The sequence below is a fragment of the Phyllostomus discolor genome, chromosome X (genome assembly GCF_004126475.2).
Source record: "Phyllostomus discolor isolate MPI-MPIP mPhyDis1 chromosome X, mPhyDis1.pri.v3, whole genome shotgun sequence".
Classification (NCBI taxonomy): domain Eukaryota; kingdom Metazoa; phylum Chordata; class Mammalia; order Chiroptera; family Phyllostomidae; genus Phyllostomus; species Phyllostomus discolor.
The window spans coordinates 16,159,170-16,174,957 of NC_050198.1; the positions used below are offsets into that span (position 1 = coordinate 16,159,170).

Below are 15,788 nucleotides of genomic sequence, written 5' to 3' on the forward strand. Positions count from 1 at the left end.
AATTAAACATGCCTGAACACCCATCTAATAAATGTAAGTTTTTGTTTTGTTTCCAGCTGGCATTACCATCTGAGTTCCTGTCATCTGCTAGGCACTGGGCATTTTGTGGTTGGGTGTGGTGCTGAGTAGCCCTACTCAGGAAGGGGAATACTCTATTAGGGAAGGGGAATAGCCCTAACAACCACCCATGCAGGAAACCCAAGTATAAAATAGTTGTTTGGCTGGATATAAGGGTGAGGACAGAGATGTAGGGAGAGAAAACGTTGGCTGTGACCAGACCAAAGAGGGATTAAGAAGGCCAGAATTAAAAAGTCTCAATTTTATTCTGTAGGCTTTGGAAAGCTCTTGAGCATTTTTGAATAGAAGATCACCATTGGGGGGGGGGGGTGTTACTATGAAGTAGTTTACTTAGGATCATTTCATTACATTGCTTTCTTTATTGAAGATTCTGGACGCCATGAACCGCGACTGTGGAATTCCACTCAGTCATCTGCAGGTAGACGGAGGAATGACCAACAACAAAATTCTTATGCAGCTACAAGCAGACATTCTCTATATCCCCGTAGGTTAGTAAACCTTCATTCGTCTCAGTCCTGAGACTAATGTTTCTTTTTTTTTTAAGATTTTATTTATTTATTTTTAGAGAGGGAAGGGAGGGAGGGGAAGAGAGAGAGAAAGAGAGACAGAGAGAGAGAGAGAGAGAGAGAGAGAGAGAGAGAGAGAGAGAGAGAGAGAGAGAGAGAGATTCAATGTGCGGTTGCTGGGGGTTCTGGCCTGCAACCCAGGAATGTACCCTGGCTGGGAATCGAACCTGGGACACTTTGGTTCCCAGCCCGCGCTCAATCCATTGAGCTACACCAGCCAGGGCGAGACTAACGTTTCTTTATGGAAGAACTGGTTTTTTGAGACGTATGTAAAAGAAATAAATACGAAGTTGTTGATGTAGCTGTCTCCTCTCAGTGAAGCCTTCCATGCCGGAAACAACTGCCCTGGGAGCCGCCATGGCAGCGGGGGCCGCAGAAGGCGTGGGCGTTTGGAGCCTGGAACCCGAGGACCTGTCTGCTGTCACAATGGAGCGGTTCGAACCCCAGATCAATGCTGAGGGTACATTTAAAGAATGAAACCTTGCATGCTATTCTGTGAACACAGCCCCAGTGAGAGAGAGCTTCCCTTTCTGTTCATTCATACGCTAAGCAATTTAGTACAATAGCAAATGCTACTCTTTCAGGTTTGGCTACTAAGCATATGGAGCTACACTGAATGAGTGTGGATGAGAGAAATCATTCCTTATGTTTAAAAAAACCATAGAATCACAATTTTACTGTTCACATGTTTACAGTCCTTTTGTGTAGGAGGATAACACTGCCACACTATCAGCTGTAGCTTGTTCAAATAGCCTTTTGTAAAAGGGTGAAAGGCGATACATCAGCCACCCATCCCTAATGTCTACCCAGGATCATCTTTGGGGCCAATGGCCTGGTTTTAGGACATGATTAGCTGGGCTAGGGGACATTCTGGTAACTTTTAAGCACAGAAGGGTTAGCCAGACAAAGGCAGTAACAGTTTAAATAAATGAACATTAAATGTCTTATTCACTTCCTAATAAACTAAGCTAAGGCCCAAGCTCTGAGCAACACCTTTATTAAAATAGTATAATGATGCATCCCTTACACTAAACAAATGTGAGTACAAAAATAAGGTTTTATCTCTACTGAGTTTTATCTATAAAAATACCAAGTTTTATCTATAACTTTCTAAAAACCTACACATAAAATAGCATCAAAGTAAATTTTGAGCTATTGGGAAATAAGCTTCAAATGCATTTGTTGTTTTCTAGAAGACTCTGCCAGCACCTCTTAATTTAATGGATTCTTTTCCATACATATGAAAAAGGATTACAATACTAATGATTTTCTAGTCAGACAGTATGCCATGGACCTTGATGCAGAAATGTGTTTCAAAATTTGATATTCTGTCTGTAAATAATTTTTCACTTTTACAAAATTAGAGAAAATGCAGAGTTCAACACTTTTTCTAATTCTGAAAAAAAATCTGCTTTTTAATAAGCAAATAATGTTTAGCGAGTATATGGTCTTGAGATGCTAATCTCACCTTTAAATCAAGGAAGTTTTGTGCAAAGAGTTGAGGATTACTGTCTCCAGAGAGAGCCATCTTTGTGGTTTTTAAAGCTTTAGCCCAGAGTTGACCAGTTGTATCAATTGTTCTTCCCTCCACCAGCCCCTCCCCTCTCCCCACAACACACCTGTGCATGCACATGCATGCATAGGCACATAGATGTAGGTAGTTCATTCTTAGAGCAAACATTTGTTTAGAGCCCTGGCCAGGTAGGTCAGTTGATTAGAGCATCGTCCCCATATGCCAAGGTTGTAGGTTCAATCCCTAGTCAGGGCACATACAAGAATCACCAATGAATGCATTAATAAGTGTAACAACAAATTGATGCTTCTCCCTGTCTTTAAATCAGTAAATAATATTTTTTAAAACATTTGTTCAAAGCCAACTACAGGCCAGAAACTGTCCTTCCATGGGGATATAGAGATGAACAAAGATCAAGTCCTTGCCCTTCAAGACTCAAATATATTGGGAGAGGTAGACAAAACCGTGAAAACTCACTGTAGTAGCTAATACCCTGAGATGTGCAGGAGGTGCTGTGGGAAGTTGGATGAGGGGCCAGAAGTGGGGCCGTGGAAACCTTTCTGAACCAAGTGATATTTGAGCAGTGTGTCACTGGAGTTGCAGCCATGAGGTACTGCGGAAAGGCTGGGAAGCTTCAAGGAAGGGTAGCTTCATGCGTGTTGCCTATCACTAGGAGTGCTGTGTGTGTGTGGATGCACCAGTGCCCATTTTCAAAAAATGTTTAAAAATATGTTTATTGATATTAAAGAGAGAGGAAGGGGGAGACACACACACACACACACAGACGTCAATCATTTGCCTCCTGTACCCACCCTGACCAGGGACTGGACCCACAACCTTGGCATATGCCCTGACTGAGAATCAAACCCCCAAACTTTTAGTGCATGGGACAACACTCCAACCAATTGAGCCACACTGACTGACAAGGGCAACCAGTGCCCATTTTTTTTAGTCCTTTTATTGTGGATTTCTACCTTAAAGAAGTCCTGTATCAGCCCTGGCCAGGTAGGTCAGTTAGAGCATCATCCCAATAACACCAGGATTGCAGGTCTGATCTCCATGTCAGGGCGCGTACAAGAATCCACCAATGAATGCATAAATGAGTGGAACAGCAAATTGATGTTTTTCTCTCTCTTCCTTCCTGTCCCTCTAAAATCAGTCAATAAATAAAAATAAAAACATTTTTAAAGAGAAGAAATCTTGTCTCACAAGAATGCAATTTGAATCTTGTGAGAAATCAAGACTTGTCAAATCCTTTGACTGGACCCAGAATAATTACCCTTTTAGTCTTTCCACATTATAGCATACCCCTCCCTGTATCCCAAAAACAACCCCAAAAGAGAGATCAGATTAAATGAGATTCCCCTTTCTACATCACCACCTGCCTGCAAATGGCCTGTTCTTCACAGGCAGGCTGTCTCCCATTCTTCTAGTTACCCTGTAGACCAGGGGTGTCAGACTCATTTTCACCAGGGGCTGCATCAACCTCGCAGTTGCCTTCAAAGGGCCAAATGTAACTTTAGGACGGTATACATGTAACTGCTCCTTAACAGTTAGGCAAGAGCTCAGCGCTGCCACCAGATAGAAACAAGGTGGAGGGCCGGATTGGGCCCATAGGCCTTGTGTTTGCCACTTGTGCTGTAGACCATGGTGATTTTCCCCTCTAGCCTCCAAACTTCTCTGTCCCAGTCACTGGGCATCAGTAGCAACCATAATCTCCCAAATCTGAGTCCTTGTGAAACCCTGTATCAGTTTAATATGTGTAACAATTTGTCGGGAATGCTGAGTGAACATAAGTATGGTGCCTAGAGCATCTCAGTAACCTGCATTTCGTGTATATATGTTTCCTGTCTTCTATTTCTAGAAAGTGAAATTCGTTATTCTACCTGGAAGAAAGCTGTGATGAAGTCAATGGGTTGGGTTACAACAGAGTCTTCTCAAAGTGGTAACTATGTTTTTATTATTATTATTATTATTATTAATATTGATATTATTATTGCCACTTTGTGTTAGTATGTTAAATAGCTTAGTTAAGCATCTGACCACTTATACTTAGCAAATGTGCTCTGAAGAAAGGCATTATATATCCACAGTTTCTAACATTTTGAAAACACTTTAAAGTTATTAACATAAAATGTAAATTATCAGGTTGATTTGCATACGTCCTGCCACAACTTTCCTTCTTAGTTTATCCCTAGTACTTTGGTGTATAGCTAACTTTTCTAAAAGTAAAATGATTTCTAGTTTATTTCTCTGGGTGTTTTTTTTTTTTCAAATTTCTTTTTAATGGAAAAAAATCAACTATAGTCGTTGTTTTTTTTCCCTCCATGTTTTACTTGACCTTTTTGGGGGGCTGTCTTCATGACCTGAACCAACCAAAAGTTATATTAATTTCAGAATATATTTCTCTACTTCCTAAGCTGATTCCAAGTTCTTAGCGAGTATACATTATGGGAATTCATTGGGATCAGAGTGGGAGAAATGTAGCAACCACAGTAAATTAGAAGCGTCATAATAGACTAGGAAATGCGCTTGGGAGAAACCAGAGGAGTGTTTTTTTTCATCATTCAGGTAGGAAAGTATTCAGCTTAAGTAAACTATTTAGTTATAAACAGCCATAAGCTTCCTTTAATGTGTCTGTGCTATTTAAATAGCCTTAAACAGGCCTTTACTATAACACGGTATTTTAATTTACTGCTAAATGCAAGGTTTGGCATGTAATGAATGGCACAATGACCAATAATATATTGAAGCATATACTGTACTGAAGAAGAGTTTATAGGTGAAGTAAAAAAATATTTATAAAATAATTTATTTTATAATAAATAAAAGTGGGTATAGAACTGCTTTTTTTTTTCTCCCACCTCCACCCCCTAGAACCACTTTTAATGTGTCTGGCTTTTAGGAGAAGCTGCTGGAACTATCCACTACTACAGATCGCCACGATCTGTATTTTTAGTCCTGGATGGTCCTACTTAAAACTTTTGTTCTTTTTTTCCCCTAAAGAAGCCTAATGTCTTTTTTTTTCTTTCAATCTTTTATTCTGAGACTCATTTAAAAAAAAAGCATCAAAACAACCATGTTCTCAGGCAATATTTTAGAATGTAGATTAATACAATTTAGTGTTTAAATGAGAGTAATCTTAATATTTGAGTACATCTCTTTATACACTGAATTCTATTTGAAAAAGAAAACAGAACCAATGGGCTTTGACATTTATTTTCAGTGGGCTAATATAACTTTTCTGATAGCCAGAGGATCTGTAAATTTGAATTTGGGGGGGCGGGATTTGAATTGCTTATATTGTATCTTTTGGGGAAGAATCAAGAAAGCTAAAATCAACAGCCTCCCAAAAAAGTTCTTCATCGGCTTTCTTTGGCTTTGCCAGTGGAAAGCTCATGGTCTATATGCATTATGTTCTTGGCTACTCGTGGCATGCTCTCTGTATTGTTTGTTAATTGTCATAAACCTTCAATATTGATTATATTTTTTCGATTTGAAGTAATAACTCTTTGCTAGCTTTTATGAATATACTATTTTGATAACTTAATTTGTTTTGCTATCATGTGATTCTTAACACAAATATTGTAATTATGTGTCTCTCTTTTGGTTTGCTTGACTGGAATTCCTTCTTCTTGGATGGCCACAGGTGACCCTAGTATCTTCTGTAGTCTACCCTTGGGCTTTTTTATAATGAGTAGCATGGTAATGTTAATCGGAGCAAGGTACATCTCAGGTCAGTTACTCTTTAAATTAGACAATTTTATTAGTTAGCGTTAATGTATTTGTATGTAATTCAGCCGAAAGTTTTCAGTGGTTTTCATTCTTCCTATGCTTAGGAACCAGGAGAATCTATTAAAGGTCTAATTAGACGAATTAATCCTTTGCAGCAGTCAGAGTTAAGGACTGTGGCTCTGCTTAACCTCTTCTATCTTTAGTAAATGATGGTTTCTTGGAGGGGCTACCTTCTGTCAACTATAGCAATGAGCAAAAGTGAAAGTGCTACTGTTCATGCTAAGTGACAGGACTTTCAGAGTGACAGATTTTTGACATTCGTTAAATTGGCTTTCAAATGTACATAAGATGTTTTTCATCCTATGAAAGTTTTGCAATGCATGGCTTAAGATTTTAATTTTGGTGAGAGTTTTGGCCAGAGTATGTTAGCAGAGTTTCTATAAAACTCTAAAACTGGGGAAATTTTATAGTCACATTTGCTTTACTTAAAAGAATACATTTGGTGAACTGAACTTTTTAAAATTATTGCTTAAATAAATTGGGGTTGAATTAAAACTGAATTATTGTTTTTGTACCTTAACTTGTACTGAATATTCTTATGAAAGTAAAATTGCTCAGCATGTGATGAAATATATTGCATAACCTATATTAATATGAGTAATTCATCATTTTGGAAGCTTTCCTTATGATAGCTCCATTTTTCTTGAAATTAATGGCTTAAAGTGAAATAACTTGTTCCATATGTTGCCAAGAAAGTGAATCATTTTTAAAAGGCTTCATGATTAGGGAAAGAGTTAAATTATGTCTTTTAATTCATCAGATGGTGACCTGGGTTTAAAATGTAAAATTTAAACTTTATTGATATGGGGGAGACACCTGTTTGTAGAAATCTGACCAGCCTTAATTCAGGTTGCCATCATCAGGTTAGTGCTATATAAAATAAGGAATGAAAGTTATTTCCATCACGACATTAGATTATCTTTTTTAAAAAGATTTTATTTATTTTTAGAAAGAGGGAGACAAACATGGATGTGGGAAACATCAATTGGTTGCCTCTCACATGCCCCCCTACTGGGGACCTGGCCCACAACCCAGGCACATGCCCTGACTGGGAATCAAACCCGTGAACCTTCAGTTCGCAGGCCGGCACTCAGTCCACTGAACCACACCAACCAGGGCACTTTATTTTTTATTAATGATAAAATATGGGCTACTTGCATGAGAATTTAAAACTAAGATTGCCTTTTTCTGTACTCTTCACATTTAAGATAAAATCGTTCAAATCTTCTGCTTCCATAATAGCAATACCTTATATTGGCATTAGTGCTTTGCACCTTACAAAGGGCTTCTATATGTATAAATCCATAGCAAATTAGCAGATGTCTATTTTCTGATAGAAGAGCCCAAATATTCCCCCAGAAAAACTGTAATTTAATTTTATAAAGAAATTTCTATGCTGAGTGGGGGAAAGTTCTCTTTTTTTTTCGGTATGCTGAGGTTATTTTTGGCTGCATAATGGTCATCTGGAAAAGGAAAGAATATTGCGGCTAAATGTTTTTGTTGATTTTTCCCCATTTCCCCTTTGGTACCACGACTAGATCACAAGGCCTGGTCTCTATGAAAATTGAGACATGTAGCATATCTCTAAGCTAAAAGATACTTTAAGTTTCCAAATTCCTAGGCTTCCAAAATGGATATGGTTACCATTTTCAGGTTCTCTCTTGGTAACACATGCTGAGATCGGAACAGTGGGATTGGTTCGCCTTGGTTAAACAATTAGCAATAGCATTAATATTTGTTAATTTTGGAATTGGCCAATATATTTGTTGCATTTTTTAACCATGAAGCAATGTTGAGAAACCCATACGGAATTTCTAATTTGATAAATGATTAAATAGTCTTCATTGCTTTAACCCCTGAATTGCATGTGTGTTGTTAATGACATGTGGTTTCTGTCCCCCATTTTAGGTATCCCATAAATAATACCAACTCGTGGATTCCAACAATGGGAGCTCTTTACCTAACAAGAGACTCCAGCGAATCTATCTCTTAATGTGATGACACCATTCATAGACTCTGATTTTATTTATAAGCCACTTGCCGCATGACCCTCGAAGTAGACCTGTGGCTCGAAATAAAGAAAATGCAGCCGAATGAATGCTATAGAAACATTTGGTGTGTTTTTTAACATCAGCTGTTCAGATTGGACCAGCCACCTTTGGAGCTGACCCCTCCTTTGCCATCACTTCCGGCCCATTTCCTCTAAGATCTGAGAAGGATCCAGATCCTGTCCACCGGCAGCTTTCCGAGAGCATGGTCACACGCTGCCGGGCCAGGGTTTGGTTCTCTGCACTACACACACTTGATCGAGGGGCTAAGCATGAGTGACTTTGTGTTTCCCTTTAGCAGACCCCCAACAGTCCCCTTCCCTGCCTGTGAGGGAGACCGCAGCGTCTTCACTGAATGTCGAAGTGGAATCCTCCACTAAATCCATGAAGTGGAAATTTAGTACTCTCATAGCTTACATATTTTTCTGAAAAGTATTTGCCAAAACGGAAATTCTTCAGACATTTTACATGGCCTCAGTAATTACACGGAGTTGCCGTGTGAATCTTCCAGGGAAAGACACGTCTTCCTTTTTTTCCCCCACTTCTCCTTTTTACACTTTTTACTTGATATGTATAACATACCTGTCTATATATTTTATATACTGAGGGTAGCCCATTTATAAATTAAGAGTACATTTTACATGGCCTCACTAATTACACTGAATTTCTGTCTGGATCTTAATAGGGAAGAACACTTTTTTTTTCTTTTTATATTTCTTACTTTGTACATAATTGCATACATGCCTATATATTTTATATACTGAAGGTAGCCCATTTATAAATTAAGAGCACATTGTATTCAGCAGATTATAATGGGGCTGGTCTTAAGTGGACCACTATGTGCATAAATATTTTGGGGAAACAGCTGTATATGTTTTAGGGCAACGGTTATACATATTATTTACCAGGAGAAAGTTTTTCTTAAAGAGCCAACATTTAAAATTTAAAGTATGTGTTCTATGTCCATAGAAGAAAATATACTTTATTGTGACTTCAACTATATTTCTTATATCTTACATTTTTATTTAATTTTTTTAGCTGGATACATGCTAAAGAAAAAAAAAACGTGGAATACCACAGTAAATACTGTTTTCAAACACAAGTACTGGTCCACATAACATTATTTTCCTTTGACATAATTTTTAACAATTTGAGATCCTTTAGAGGGGATGTCAAAAAAAGGTGAAGAAAAGTTTAAAAAAAAAACACTTTAAGAATAAAGCCAAAATCACTTTCCATCCAAATGTGTTATTAATTGTTGAAAGCAATTATCATTTCTATTTGGAATACAGAGGATTACCTCTGCTTACCGTTATTACAACTAAAAAAGATTTACTATTAGAAATGGCTTCCAATGAAACCAAGAACTTCTCAAAATATTTAGTATTACGTGTGCCTAATCTAGCTTCTCAGTGTTGATTTTTAAAATACCTTAAAATTACTGTTTACTACAAACAAGAATATACTGCCTCCTAATTATTTTCTTCAATCAGTGCTGAAAATAGAAAAATATTTATATATTGATATAAAAAGATTTGTTCTGTTTGAAATGAATGCTAACTTGGATTTGCAGTTCGCATTGTGCTGTTTCTAAATTGTTGCATATGCTGGGTTTTATAGGTGTGCTGCCACTTTAGGGCCATTCATATTATAGAAAGGTACTGTGAAATTACTACTTTGTGGCAGGGTACTTTAAAACATAATCATGTTTTTACAAAGGTAGGTTAAGTTAATTGTAAATAATTGTGAAAATCACTGTTCGAATCATTTTAAGATGACATTAATTTTCTATAAATTGCAATATTTATAACTTTGTGAAATTGTATGATTGATATTTCATGATAAATGTACTGAAAATAAATTGACCCCTCATTCTTACTTGCATTTCTCATTTGCAGACTATAACTTAGATCCAAGTTAAAGTAACAAAGACATTTAGGAAACAAGAAACTCGGCTGTTAACACTTGATCAGGCACATTCTGAAGAATTAACCAACAGCCGAGGAAGTAGTGTCTAGAATGGTGAGCAGGACCTCAATCATTGTATTAAAAACGACTACATTGTACCATTTCAGCATCCAGAAAATACCCTGGCTAGGTCAACAGCCATTAGCAATAGGGTCTCATGTGACTAACTATGACCTCCTGGTTTCATGCCATGGTTGTTTCTCTCAACCTGGGTTAGTTGGTGAAGTCAAGTACATACCATTGTTCTCCCGGTTCAGTAGCAAACACCTTAATCTTTTATTCCCAAACTAATAAAGTAAAATAAGTAATGTATCTTTGCTTCCGTAATGATATCCTAGAATTTTTCAGTGTGTTTCTTTTGAAGTGCCCAAAGCTCAGTTCTTTCATTCATGGATGTTTTATGTTGTTTGGGAATGAAGAATGATAGTTATTTAGGAGAAACCACCAAGTGAAAGATGTCACAGGACAAGAACGAATAACAGTGACCTTAGAGTAGGTAGTATTTACCTCATAGTGTCTACCAAATAGTAAATAGGAGCATAAAAATGATTTTTTACAGATTTAATGAGATATAATTGATATATAGAAAACTGCGTCTATTTAATGTATGCAATTTGATGAGCTTGGACATACACACACACCCATCATACTATCACCGCAATCAAGGTAATAAATATATCTATCACCTCCAAAGTTTCCTTGTGTCCCTTTGCTCTTTGTGTGTGTGTATGGAAAGAATGTTTAACACAAATGCACCCTCTTATTTTTAAGTGCACAGTGCCGTGTTGTTGACTATAGGCACTAAGTTGTAAGCTGATCTCTAGGATTTATTCATTTGGTGTAACTGTAATTGTATGCCCGTTGAACAGCTCAGTGTCATGTATTCCAGGTCCATCCATGTTGCTGCAGATGGTAGGATTTCTTTCTTTTTTAAGGCTGAGTCATACTCCACTGTATGCACACACCACACTTTCTGCATCCATTTAGTAAGTATCAAATCATTTCAGTTACCACCAAAACAGCCATCACAGGGAAACTGGTTAAGTACACTGTGATACGGCCACAAACAGAAAATGTGTAGCTTTAGAAAAAAATGGCGACACTGTCTCTAAACATGGAAACATCCAGGATAAGGGGAAAAGCAAGGTGCAGAGGAGTGTATGTGTTACCTTTATTTTAAAGAAAGAGAGAGCCCTGGCTGGTGTAGCTCAGTAGATTGAGCACGGGCTGCCAACCAAAGTGTCACAGGTTCGATTCCCAGCCAGGGTACATGCCTGTGTTGCAGGCTATAACCTCCAGCAACCACACATTGATGTTTCTCTCTCTCTCTCTCTATCTCCCTCCCTTCCTACTCTGAAAATAAATAAATAAAATCTTTAAAAAAAAAAAAAAAGAAAGAGAGAGAGAGCTAGGATGTTTGCCCATGCTGGAAGGACATATATGGAGGTGATAATAGTGTTCATTGTGTTACGTGCCATTGAGTTGACTCTGACTCCTGGCGACCGTATAAATGAGTGACATCCACACTGTCCTGTCCTCCACAGCCCCACGCCGCTCCTGTGAACTCATGCCTATGGCTTCTTTTATGGAGTCAGTCCATCTCGTATTTGGTCTTTCTCTTTCCCTGCTGCCTGTGTTTTTTCTGCATTGTTGTCTTTTCCAAAGAACTCTGCCTTCTCATAACGTGCCCGAAGTAGGACGGCTTCAGGTTTGTCACGTTTGCCTCCAGCAATGTTTCAGTCCTGATTTGCTCCAGGACCCACTTGCTTGCCTTTCTGGGGGTCCAAGGAATCCAGAGAACTCTCCTTCAACATCGTATTTCAAATGAATCTTTTTCTTTTTCCGATAAACCCTTCTTTATAGTCCAGCTTTAGTATCCATACGTATTAATTGGGAATAGGAGGCCGTGGGTGATAGCCTTGGTCTCTAATGACACATCTTTGCTCTTGCTGATGTTCCCTAATTTTTCCATTCCTGTCCTTCTGACTCTCAGCCTTCTCTTGATTTTTTGGCTGCAGTCTCCATTGGAATTGATGACTGAACCAAGGGAAGCAGAATCTTTAACAATTTCAGTGTCTGTGTCATCTACATCAAAGCTGCGTTTTTCTTCTGTGGTCATGATTTGTGTCTTCTTCATGTATACAGCAGTGATAATCAAGCATGTGAGGAGATACATATATATTTGAACCATCTTAATTGTTAGCAGGTATAATTCTGAACCATATTAACATATTAACTATTTACAAAGCTAATTTTAAGTTCTGAGTTTAAATTCAGAGGCCAACATGAATATTCATCATAGCATTACTAATAATAGCCAATAAGAGGCAACAACCCATGTGTCTATCAATTGATAAATGGATAAACAAGGTGGTCTTTCCGTACAATGGAATATTACTCAGCTATAAAAATGAATAAGGTACTGATCCATGCTACGACATGGGGGAACCTTGAAAACTGTGCAAAGTGAGAAAAGCCAGACACAAAAAGCTACATCGTGTACGATTCCATTTATATGAAATGTCTGCAAGAGAGAAATCCATAGAGACAGTAGGTTAATGGTTGTCAGAGTTGGGGGGATGGGGAGTGACTGCTAGCAAGTACGTGGTTTCTTTTGGAGTGATGGACGGCCAGTTCTTTGACAGCATGTGAGCTTATAACCCCTGAAATGAGTCCTCTGATGGAAATCAATTTTATTTCATCCTTGAAAACAGAGGTCAATCAATTTAACTCCTTTTTCATTGCACTTCCACTGTTTTCAAGCACTTAATATTGGAAAAAGAAAAATACTTTCGTCACTCATACATAAGAAATGGAGGCAACCAAGCCCTGGCTGGCGTAGCTCAGTGGATTGAGCGCGGGCTGGGAACCAAAGTGTCGCAGGTTCGATTGCAAGCCAGGGTACATTCCTGGGTTGCAGGCCATAACCCCCAGCAACTGCACATTGATGTTTCTCTCTCTCTCTGTCTCTCTTTCTGTCTCTCTCTCTCTCTCCCCTTCCCTCCCTAAAAATAAAATAAATAAAATCTAAAAAAAAAAAAAAAAAAAAAAAAAGAAATGGAGGCAACCAGATCTGGCGTTCTGTTCGCCTTCTCAGGTTTTCATAGTCTGTCCAATGGAATGTACTGATATTAAAAGCTACGGTGAACTCGTTTCCCCCCAAAGACTTGATAAATGAAGAGGCAGTCTTCTGAAAGCATTAACCAAAATATATGACCATAATGATCAGTAACTTGACTCTTCCCTAAGTGGACCCTCTATGCCATTTTGTAATTTTCTTAAAAGTTTAATTTCAGCTTTTCACTATCATCTTTCTCCCCAAACTCAATTTAAGCCATCAGCTTTAAAAAAAAAAACCCACAAGTTTGCAGGTCAGCCTCACACGGGGGCCCTGTTAATCTCTGTATTGTCCAATGTTAATATATGCGCTGCCGAAGTGAGCTCTAAACCTTCAGCTTTTGATTCATTTACCAGCATATCTTTTTCTTTACTACAGAGCTTATAGGAGGAAACAATAGGCCTGGATGCGATCCACATCTTCAATTAATTGTAAATGTAATTGAAATGGTGGTAAATCCTTGCACGTTCACACTGTACATCAGCACCCAAGGGAGCCCTTTTTAAAACAAGCACTTCTGTCTATCTATTTTTTATCACATTGTTTGGAAGGAAATACTACTGCTTGCAGAATAATTGGAATATATAATAAGGTTAGAAAGACTAGAAAATCATCCATAGTCCTAAAATAATGCCTGTAGTTATTTTGATTCCCCCCCCCCACTTTAAGCTTTTAGGGAGTATTTTTGTACAGATTGTGAACATTCATAAGCTTTACATTAAATTTTTAACATGCACAACAAGATGAGGTGTCATGTATATGGACACATACAGGTGGACTAGCCGTGCACAACTTCCATCGGGCTGATAGCTATCACGTTAACGGGGTTGGTTATCTCTGGAAGGGAGGCTATGGGAACAGGGAAAGAGCTTCAGAGGAACCTGAAAAGTCATGGTTCTTGAAAAATAACTAAAGCAAACGTAGTAAAATCTTAAGATTAGGCTGAGTGGTGATACACATATATTTACTATATTCTCTACTTTTCTGTATGCTTGAAATATTTCGTAACAAAAAGATGAGGTGCATTGCCAGCCTAATTGTGTCTAAATTCATCTCTCATTGTCCATTAGCTGGTTTTGATTATCCTGATAGCTCTCCCAATTAAAAGGGTTGAAATCTTAATGATCTTCTGGCACAATTAAAATCTTTTATCGGCTTGCTAAAGAACAGGTGCAGCAGGATCTAGTAACTAGCTTGAAAAGCTCTTTTCTTGTTAGAAACAAATTTAACCGTAGGTGGCGCTGTTTTCCACACTCGGGCTTGTCTGTCTTCCCATCACGGTGTACTGCGGAGGTTGCTAGGGTACAGGTTTTCTGGGAATCATAATGAAATGCAAGTATTGTAGGGACTACGAGAGATGTCCAGCATGCTTTCATGCTAGGATCTTAAAAATCAAAGGCTAAAGTGAACCCATCAATCCACTTACACCTTCCTCCAGCTTTGATTTTCCTGAGACTTTTCAGCTCATGATAAAAGATTTATAGATAATTTTCTTCATAATCTATAATTGAACAATTTAGAAACCGGAACATATCTGCTAATTACATCTTTGTTTTAACTCTTGGGAGATAACATAGTAAAATCAACCAACCAATTCCAAGGCCCACATTATTTTTCCAAAACAAACCACGTAATTTTCATTATTCCTTTCCTGTTTTTGCCTTTCATCCTTTTGGTACTAGAGAATTATAAAGAAATAATGTCTTTATAACAACCCACAAATATGATCAAATCAAGACAAAATTGTGTTAATTATACCTTATGTTGGTACCATCATTATTGTCTGGATGCTGAGCAAATCTTTTAAAATTCTATCATCATCATGAGCTTTTTCCATATTAAGCTTTATGAAGTTATTAAGAAAATATTCTTTATTACTACAGCCCATCAGCATTTTAATCATATGTTCTAAGCATCATAAGCACTTTAGCATCCAAATATAATAATAAAACTTAACTAATTTGAAAAATGGTGAATAATCTAACTTACAGAATATTTTATGGTGAAAACATTTTCCACATACAGCTGAATTAGGCAAAGGGTATACTTTAAAAGAATAATCACAATAGATTTATTTCAATGTTAGTAAGCCACAAATAGGATTAAATTTCTTTAATCATAAAACAATTACGGAGGCAAAACTTTTAACACCCTAATTTCTTAGGTATCTTTTGGGTAAAGTATGTTTTTTAAGTGGAATTCTTTTTATATAAAGTAAAACATTATTAATTGAAGTTTTTTTTTATTTTTAGAGAGAGTGGAAGGGAGGGAGAAAGGAAGAGAAACATCCTGGATCAGTTGTCTCTCGTGTGCCCCAATCTGGGACCAAACCCACAACCCCAGGCATGTGCCCTGACCAAGAATCAAACCAGTAACCTTTTGCTTTGTGGGAGGACACCCAACCCACTGAGCCACACTGGTCAGAGCTAAAGCAAGCCATTTTAAAAAAGAGATTTCTTTGAATATACTCCCATTAAAAATCATTAACTACTTTGGAACTCAGTAATCCAAATTAATTTTTAAGCAATCATATTTTGTTTTGCAATGTACTATTACTGAGAAATTTAACTGTAGATGTATAGCCGCTAAAAATACACAGGGAAGAAGCCACAGTGAAACATTGCCTTGCTTCCGAAACTCTTTTTGGAGCTCTGCTGTAGAAAGATGTTAAAAAAGATTTGTATCCAAACAGTGAGTGGGAT

At 37.6% G+C, this 15,788-nt stretch overlaps 1 protein-coding gene across 5 annotated transcripts in view; it reads left to right on the forward strand.

Annotated features, from left to right (window-relative positions):
- The window catches only part of GK (glycerol kinase), a 70,494-nt gene extending 61,313 nt beyond the window's left edge, over nt 1–9,181 (forward strand). For 4 of the 5 annotated variants that reach the window (XM_036016927.1, XM_036016928.1, XM_028522963.2 and 1 more), the window contains 5 exons: nt 446–566; nt 961–1,104; nt 4,022–4,102; nt 5,807–5,893; nt 7,861–9,181. In XM_036016927.1, the coding sequence (XP_035872820.1) occupies nt 446–566; nt 961–1,104; nt 4,022–4,102; nt 5,807–5,893; nt 7,861–7,871 (444 nt within the window). In that variant the 3' untranslated portion in view covers nt 7,872–9,181. The remainder of the gene's footprint in view (nt 1–445; nt 567–960; nt 1,105–4,021; nt 4,103–5,806; nt 5,894–7,860) is intronic. The other variant, XM_036016929.1, reaches the window with a different exon arrangement.
- The last annotated feature ends 6,607 nt before the right edge of the window (nt 9,182–15,788 follow it).